Here is a 7,794-nt window from a genome sequence, read left to right as displayed (position 1 = left end):
AGAACTGACAAATAACAACAATGTGATGCTTGCTGAAATGAATTTGACTGATGAGTAATTTCGAATTTTGTTTTAAGATAGGGTTAGTGTTTCTAATTTAAGTTTCAAACTCGCGTTAGGGTTTGATACAGCTAGGTCTACAAATGAGTGTTTAAAAACGTAGAGCCCATATTAACAAAAACTAAAAGAAAAAAACAGCATCCAGGTAAATACACGCACTCAGATTAACAGACCAACAAATAAACACAAACAATAAAAGCTCAAAAGATACACATGTTTTCATGTGAGATCATTGGATTTGGTGTCAAAATCTTTGAATTTAGGTACAACTAAAACATGCGTTATCAGTGAGTGGATCATTGAACAACACTTTCAGTCTGTAACGTCAACGCGTGGTGTTTCTTATTCAATATCTCCGTTCAGTGGCCAAAGTATGAACTACAACAACTGACGCATTTGGATTTTCCGGTTGACGTTCGTGGGGAAAAAAACTATTTATTTATTTTGTTAGTTTGCTTGTTAGTTGGCGATCAAATTAATTGAGAACTACTTCGTATTATATATTGCCAGAAATTAATAGAATAATTGGCAGAGATGGTTATTTTTGTGGTGTTGCGTAAATTACATTTTAAACATTTTAAAGGTGTTAATCCATCAATTTATTTTTTTAATTGCAATAAATTGAATAAAAAGTACGACATGACCAGCATTTTCATCGGACTTCATGACATGTGTCTTACTTAAAAAATGAATTCTATTTTCCAAATAAAATAAAAAAGAATTGTCAGTTTGGGAAGCAATAACTATATATTGTTTACGTCAATGTTCACAAAATACCAATTAAAAGGGAAGTGGTTACGTCACTTCCTGATTCTGTCAGGCAACGTGAAGTTCATCAGTGCGCGTGCGCAGAGTTCCCTGGACAAACATGGCGACCTCCACGGGTGGTTTGTCATCAATGGACAGCGGAGAAATAATGCGTTACGCAGAGTATAGTCCTAAAGCGAGTTCTAGGAGCGATGCGGAGATCGACAGGCGGCTGGTGAGCGTTCATGAATGTTTAGCGTTTAGAGGTCTTGAAAGATGTCTGTCTCCTTGCTGACCGGCACTTACAAGCGTTTATGTTAGCTGTATGCTAAAGCTATTCGTTATGTCACTCTGTATTACGCAATTAGTTGTAACGTTTATCAAGGTCTACCATATGTTAACTTATGTGAGTTTTATTTAAATATCATAAAGCACAAGTGAAATGTGTCTCGTTTACAGGGCGGTACGCTAATTGCAGTCGGGCTCGGGGTCGCTGCTGCAGGTTTTGCAGGTAAACATTTAAAATATTTAAAGGACAATGTGTAAGATGTAGACGGTTTTTCATTAAAAGGAATGAATTAAATGATAATAAATTTTAAAAACTTGCAAATACATGAGTTCATAATGACCCACAATATGTTTTAAATTAATGCTAGGTCTAATTATCATTAAATTCTATTACATGTGGCGGGGGGGTGGCACGCCTCCAGAGGCTGCCATGTCTGTTATGGTATGTCAAACAATGGTAAGTGCAGCACCACCTGCTGTCCGTAATGAAAAACTGTCAATCTTACACATTGTCCCTTTAAAAATAAATAAATCTTATTGGGTTTATCTCAAAACAAATAGGACTGCATTGTCATAACTGAAAATTCTCGATAAATTAACAATAACACTTCGTCCTCTTATCTGACCTTCAATATTTTGTTGTGGCAGGTCGCTACGCTTTCCAGCTGTGGAAGCCTCTCGGTCAGATGTTCTCGGAAACGGTCAGGAAGATGCCGACATCGGTGAGTGTTCCTTACATTGGCCACTTTTAAGTACCCATAGATGCCTTCAATTGTGCGCTCGCATCTTTCTTAGGCATTCTCGGCTTACTACAAAGGAGGCTTCGAGCAGAAGATGTCCAAACGGGAGGCTAGCCTCGTCCTTGGAATCAGGTAAATCACATCAAATAGATTTTAATGGTAGTTAATTATGTTACTTTACCATTATTGTATGTTATTGCAGTCCGGTCAGTACAAAGGCCAAAGTTCGTGAGGCGCACAGAAGGATCATGGTCCTCAACCATCCCGATAAAGGTAAGCCTTACTTTCTCTGGAGTGCTTGTTTGAGATGCATAACAAAGCGTAAGTTGATGTATTTTTCCTCAGGTGGTTCACCGTATCTCGCCGCCAAAATCAATGAAGCCAAAGACCTCCTGGACAAGGACATGCGGCGGTGACCATAGATGTTTGCCATCTTCTCTTGCAAATATTTAATAAATATTTGTCCTGTTATGGGTTGGGTCAAATTGATCCATTTAAAAAAAAAAAGTAACTCAAAATGTTAAACAGGCCCCAAGTAAAATTGCTTAATTTAAAATTCTAAATAAAATAGTTAAATCTAAATCTTGGGTTCGTACTTTCTTCGGGTCGATTGTTTCCTTATTTTTTGTTGTTGTTGTTGATGACACTGATGATTAAGCAACGAGCATGCTTCTACTTATTAGTTGATGTAATCAACAGCCAACAGGGAGCGCTACAGTGTAACACGGCACTTATACCAAATCTTGTAACAACTAAAAAAATACAGGCGATATAGCTTCAAACCTTGTTTTTTTTTTTTTTGTAAAGAATTGCGGTAGTTGATGAGATGTCATCATGCTAAGATTTAAAGTCATCACGAGATATAAAGCGGTCATGATGAGATTTGAAAGTGCCATGTTGACTTCATAGTCGTGACGGCCTTCAGTCATGAGATCTAAAGTTGTTATTATGGGATTAAAAGTCCGCATACAATTAAAAATAATATTTAAGAATCCAAAGATTTAATGAAATTTATAACATAACGACATCATCATCACGACTAAGCCATTATGATGAGGTGTTTAATCATGATGACTTAAACAAGTATACACCATTGTACGGGAGACACAGGAGTGCATACACCTTTGTACATAATACTTTAATATGCAATAAACTTTAGACTGAAATGCATCTTCATGCGTTATGACAGGTGGTAAATTCAGTGCGAGCGGATACAGTCGTGAATCAGTTCAAATAAATGGATTGCGGGTCCTTAGTTTGGATAAAAGATATACAGTAATGTACACAAGCTTTTTGGGATGCATGCCAACTCTTGGAAACAGCTTCCTAAAATCACAGTCACAGAAGAAAACACATTTCGTTCATATGACATTTGAAATTGAGTCTATAATATGCAGGTGTCACGGGAGCCCCGCCGCAGTAGGCGCAATGTGACAATTTGTTTTACGGCTCTTCTAAACCATGGGTAAAACAAGGCATATATCAAGGGGTTAGACAATGAATTGAGACTGAACAGGTACAGAACAGTTAGTGAATAATCAGATACTATAGAAACAACATAATATGGACAGAAGCATGCCAGGTAAATGACAACAATCATGCCAAGAGCCCAGGCGGCCTTCAACTCGGATTTCTTTGCCCTGAAAACAGCAAACTGTCGTGTTTTGCCACATGCAACATGAGAGCGCATGGCTCGCGCCTGAGACACAGCAACCACAAACACCTTTGTGTACAGAAATATGATGGTGCTTAGCGGAAGGATAAAAGTCACCATCAGATCAATGAATCCTATGTTGAAAGGAATAATAATAACACACTCTCCATAGCAGGAACCAGACTTTCCTATATTTCTCAGGGGATTGTAAAAACAGATGCCACAGTAGCAAAGTGATAAAAACCAACACAGACCAATACAAAGTTGAACTCTTTTCACAGTGACTTTGGCGTTATATTGCAGCGGATCACAAATTGCCACATAACGGTCAAGTGATATCAGCACAATGTTTCCCACCGAGGTGGATGTCACTGTCAGAAGCACATAAAAGGACAAAGAACACAGAATATCACCAAGATACCAGCAAGATGTTAACCTGTAAATTTCTATTGGTACCACATGGAAGCCCAAGAGACAGTCGCCGATAGCGAGCGAAAGGAGGAGGAGGTTGGTTGGAGTGTGGAGTCGCCTATACGCACACATAGACACATGAACCAACAAACTGTTAAAAAAAAAACACAACTTCACACATCTATAGGCAAATGCCATAATTCTACGCAAACAAGATCTCAGATCAAGTCTCCGCACAATTACACACAGTTTCTATTCACTTGAGGGAAATGAGACAATAGCAACCATTAGCAGCCTTAGTTGTTAGGGCGAAGTAGGAGAAATCAACATGCCTGAAAAATGAGATTGAGATAATAATGAGCAGGTTAAGCGCCGCAGTGAGGATGGCGATGACGGACAGCGGAACTAAGTCAAGCAACATTTCAGAAGAGGGCATCTTGCAGGAGATGTTGGGCAGCTGTGGAAAGCAGAGATCCCATCGGTCCTCGGCGTCCATGGAGAAGCTTGAGCTCCCGCAGCCTTCTGCCGAATTCTCCTCACTGTCCATCTCTTTTATGGGTGTCTAGACCCTCCCCCAAGCAAACGTGATAGGGTCAAAGCGGTCAAGCCATGATGTCATGATGTGGGTTGTACCGCAGACACTAAGATTGACAATGATATGAATACAATACAATAAATCTTTAACTGTCCAAATTCAGTCCTCAAGGGACGTTTTCCTGCTTCTTTTCCAGGTTTCTTTACCCAACACACCTGGTTCAAATGATCAGCTCAACAGCAAGCTCAGCAGAAGCCTGATAACGATTCTGATCATTTGAATCGAGTGTGTTGGGGGAAGAAAGCTGGAAAACATGCAGGATTCTGGCCCTCAAGGCCCGAGTTTGGACAGCGTTGGTCTATGGTCTATGATTTGATTCAAAATAAATTTTCAATCCAAAACAAGTTTTGATTGATGATTAAAAAAGAAAGAAAAAAAATATACATAATAATTAACCGCAAAAAGTGAGGGATCATTGTACACTATATGTATGTTATTGCACTGATATTTAAGTATGCTTGTACAGTGGACCCCGGTATTACAGCGTCACTGGCTTATGTTATTTTCATGCTGCGACGTGAAATACTGAGTTTTTTCATCCCCCCTGATGGTATTTTCCCGGTTTTGCGACAAAAACAACTGTCGTAAGCCTAGGGGCTTGGCTGTATTTGTGTTGTTTTGTCTCCATCTGCAGGCGTTTTTAGGTAATTACATTTATTTACTATTGCCGTCAAACTGCTTCCATGCAACGCTTCACTGCAATGCTGCTATTGGTCGGCCTCACTCTTGGTTTGTCCACCTTCCTTTTGAGGAGTGACCACAATTTCTCAATGGGATTAAGGTCTGGGGAGTTTCCTGCCCATGGACCCAAAATGTCAATGTTTGCCGCTGTCTTTTCTTCTCCAGACAAGCTTTTTTTCCAGTTGCTCCAAACAATCAGAACGGGGACAATTACTTTCAATTTATCCAATAACTCTTCCTAAGATTTGGGGGGGGGGGGGGGGGGGGGGGGGGGGAGGTCTTTGAAATTGCCATCATAAAATGAGGCAATAGATTCTGTGAAAATGAATGTTTAAGTCGTCCTCAAAACCTTTGGCCACGACTGTAAAATTTAAGATTGAAATTTAAAGTCATCATGACACAATTTAAAGTCATTATTTCGGATGTGCAATTCACTCGCCATGCATGTTTTTGGAGTGTGGGAGAAAGCCGAAACGCTTGGAGAGAACCTACGCGGGCTCGGGGAGAGCATGCGAACTCTACACAGGAAGGCCGGAGTGAGGTGGATTTGAACTTGGAACCCTTTATTTGTGAGCTGGACGTGCTATTCACTGCTCCGCGAGCCGCCGTACTGTAGGGTCACGTTTCAGAAAAAAAGATGAGACAAAATTTGAAGTCATCATGCTCAGATCAAAAGTCATTATCAGAGAGTTAAAATCATGTGGTCATGGTGAAAGATTTGAAGCGGTCAGGATGACTTTACAGTCATGATGGTCTTCAGTCATGATATTTCGTCATTATGATGACATTTAACGTGATTATGAGATTTGACATCACAACATTTAAAGTCATCGTGGGGAAACTAATACGCTATAATAAAAACAAGATCGCATGCACCATCATACATAATGTTTTAATATTTAATAGTGTTTGACGAAAACCAGCCAGACGCCGACTTCTTATATATTCACGATTTATGACAGGAGGTTCCTCTAAATGCAAGATCACAAGGTTCATAAACCTCAAATTCATAGAAGAAAACACATTTTCTTCACACGACGGCCATTTGAAATTGAGCTCACAGTATGATGCTGTCACGTGAGCCGCGCTCCAGTATGCGCAAAGTGACGATGTGTTTTACAGCTCTTCTAAACCAGGGGTAAAACAAAGCATATATCAAGGGGTTCACACACGAGTTGAAACAGAACAAGTACAGAGAGCCCAGTAAGCGGATTCTACTGTGTGAGGAATCGGATATGAGGGACAAAATATAATGTGGACAGAAGCAAAGGAGGTATATGAAAACAAGAACGCCGAGAGTCTGGGCGGCCTTCAACTCGGATTTCTTCGCTCTTAAAGGGGCCGGCTGCCGTAGTTTGTCGCATGCAACATGAGGGCGCATGGCTCGCGCCTGAGACACAGCCACCACAAACACCTTTGAGTACAGAATGATGATGATGCTGAGAGGAAGGAGAAAAGTCAACACCAAATCAACCACTCCTGTACTGAAAGAAATAAAAACAACACACTCTCCATAGCAGGAACTGTACTTTTCTGGATGTGGAAGATACTCGCGAAAAAAGAAACCACTGTAGCAAAGAGATGAGAACCAACACAGATAAACACAAAGTTGGACTCTTTTCACAGTCACTTTGATGTTATAATGCAACGGATCGCAAATTGCAACATATCGGTCAAGCGATATCAGCACGATGGTTCCCACCGAGGAGGACGTCACTGACAGGAGCATATAAAAGAACAAAGAGCACAGGATATCGCCAAGAAACCAGCACGATGTCGACCTGTAGATTTCTATCGGTATCATCTGGAAACCCACCAGATAGTCGCTGATAGCGAGAGAAAGGAGGAGGAGGTTGGTTGGAGTGTGGAGCTGCCTACACAAAAACATGAACCAACAAGTTGTTAAAAAACACACTCACACACATCTGTAGGCAGAATACATAATTCTACAACAAATAGAGCTCAGATCAAGTCGCTACGGTTAGTTTTCCATTCGCTTGAGAGAAAACACAATCAGCTAGGCAAAAACCACCTGTAAGGCTTCATTGTTAGGATCAATTGAGAAAAATCAACATTCCTGAAAAAGGAGATCGAGATGATAACGAGAATGTTAAGCACAACGGTGAGGGTGGCCATGATGGACAAAGGGACAAATTGAAGAAGATTTTCAGAAGAAGGTTTCCTGCAGGAGATGTTGGGCAGCTGTGGAAAGCAGAGATCCCATCGGTCCTCGGCGTCCATGGAGAAGCTTGAGCTCCCGCAGCCTTCTGCCGAATTCTCCTCACTGTCCATCTCTTTTATGGGTGTCTAGACCCTCCCCCAAGCAAACGTGATAGGGTCAAAGCGGTCAAGCCATGATGTCATGATGTGGGTCGTACCGCAGACGCAAAGATCCACAATTATATGAATACATACATTACATTTTAGGAGTGTGAATCTTTAAATGTTTCAATCCAATTCAGAATCAATTTTTCATCCGAAATGGTTCAATTTAGTGTAGGGGTAGATTTTAGAAGTGGTTGTTACTGCTGGTGGAACTTATTGGCCACAGAAATGCTTCTCGTGAAGCTTCGTACCAATCTATTTTCATCCGGGTCTTGGTTCTGGTGGTCTCACTC

General features: G+C 40.6%; 3 protein-coding genes across 9 annotated transcripts; 1 reads left to right on the top strand and 2 right to left on the bottom strand.

Annotated features, from left to right (window-relative positions):
• Positions 1-881: 881 nt before the first annotated feature.
• dnajc15 (DnaJ (Hsp40) homolog, subfamily C, member 15) lies at positions 882-2,417 on the top strand. The gene is made up of 6 exons (XM_088415458.1): positions 882-1,042; positions 1,267-1,318; positions 1,744-1,817; positions 1,891-1,967; positions 2,038-2,108; positions 2,181-2,417. The coding sequence occupies exons 1-6, from the start codon at positions 929-931 to the stop codon at positions 2,249-2,251; spliced, it is 459 nt and encodes a 152-aa protein (XP_088271584.1). The 5' UTR covers positions 882-928; the 3' UTR covers positions 2,252-2,417.
• An 802-nt stretch (positions 2,418-3,219) lies between these two features.
• LOC148423510 (trace amine-associated receptor 1-like) lies at positions 3,220-4,396 on the bottom strand. 3 transcript variants are annotated; one of them, XM_088415282.1, is made up of 2 exons: positions 4,229-4,396; positions 3,220-4,071 (listed from the first exon to the last, which is right to left on the bottom strand). In XM_088415282.1, exons 1-2 carry the CDS (start codon positions 4,394-4,396, stop codon positions 3,220-3,222), a joined length of 1,020 nt encoding a protein of 339 aa, XP_088271408.1. The 3 variants fall into 3 exon arrangements, with proteins under 3 accessions (XP_088271408.1, XP_088271409.1, XP_088271411.1); XM_088415283.1 differs by having other exon boundaries at positions 3,220-4,018; positions 4,233-4,396; XM_088415285.1 differs by having other exon boundaries at positions 3,220-4,018; positions 4,320-4,396.
• A 1,837-nt stretch (positions 4,397-6,233) lies between these two features.
• Positions 6,234-7,417, bottom strand: LOC148423509 (trace amine-associated receptor 13c-like). Of its 5 annotated transcripts, none has more exons than XM_088415249.1 (2): positions 7,206-7,417; positions 6,234-7,050 (listed from the first exon to the last, which is right to left on the bottom strand). In XM_088415249.1, the coding sequence occupies exons 1-2, from the start codon at positions 7,415-7,417 to the stop codon at positions 6,234-6,236; spliced, it is 1,029 nt and encodes a 342-aa protein (XP_088271375.1). The 5 variants fall into 5 exon arrangements, with proteins under 5 accessions (XP_088271375.1, XP_088271376.1, XP_088271377.1 ...); XM_088415250.1 differs by having other exon boundaries at positions 7,218-7,417; XM_088415251.1 differs by having other exon boundaries at positions 6,234-7,046; positions 7,250-7,417.
• Positions 7,418-7,794: the final 377 nt, after the last annotated feature.

This window comes from Hippichthys cyanospilos, chromosome 5 (genome assembly GCF_059441005.1).
Source record: "Hippichthys cyanospilos isolate Australia breed blue-spotted pipefish chromosome 5, RoL_Hcya_1.0, whole genome shotgun sequence".
Classification (NCBI taxonomy): Eukaryota; Metazoa; Chordata; class Actinopteri; order Syngnathiformes; family Syngnathidae; genus Hippichthys; species Hippichthys cyanospilos.
The sequence above is the reverse complement of the archived record's forward strand: the minus strand, read 5'-3'. Positions and strand labels throughout refer to the sequence as shown.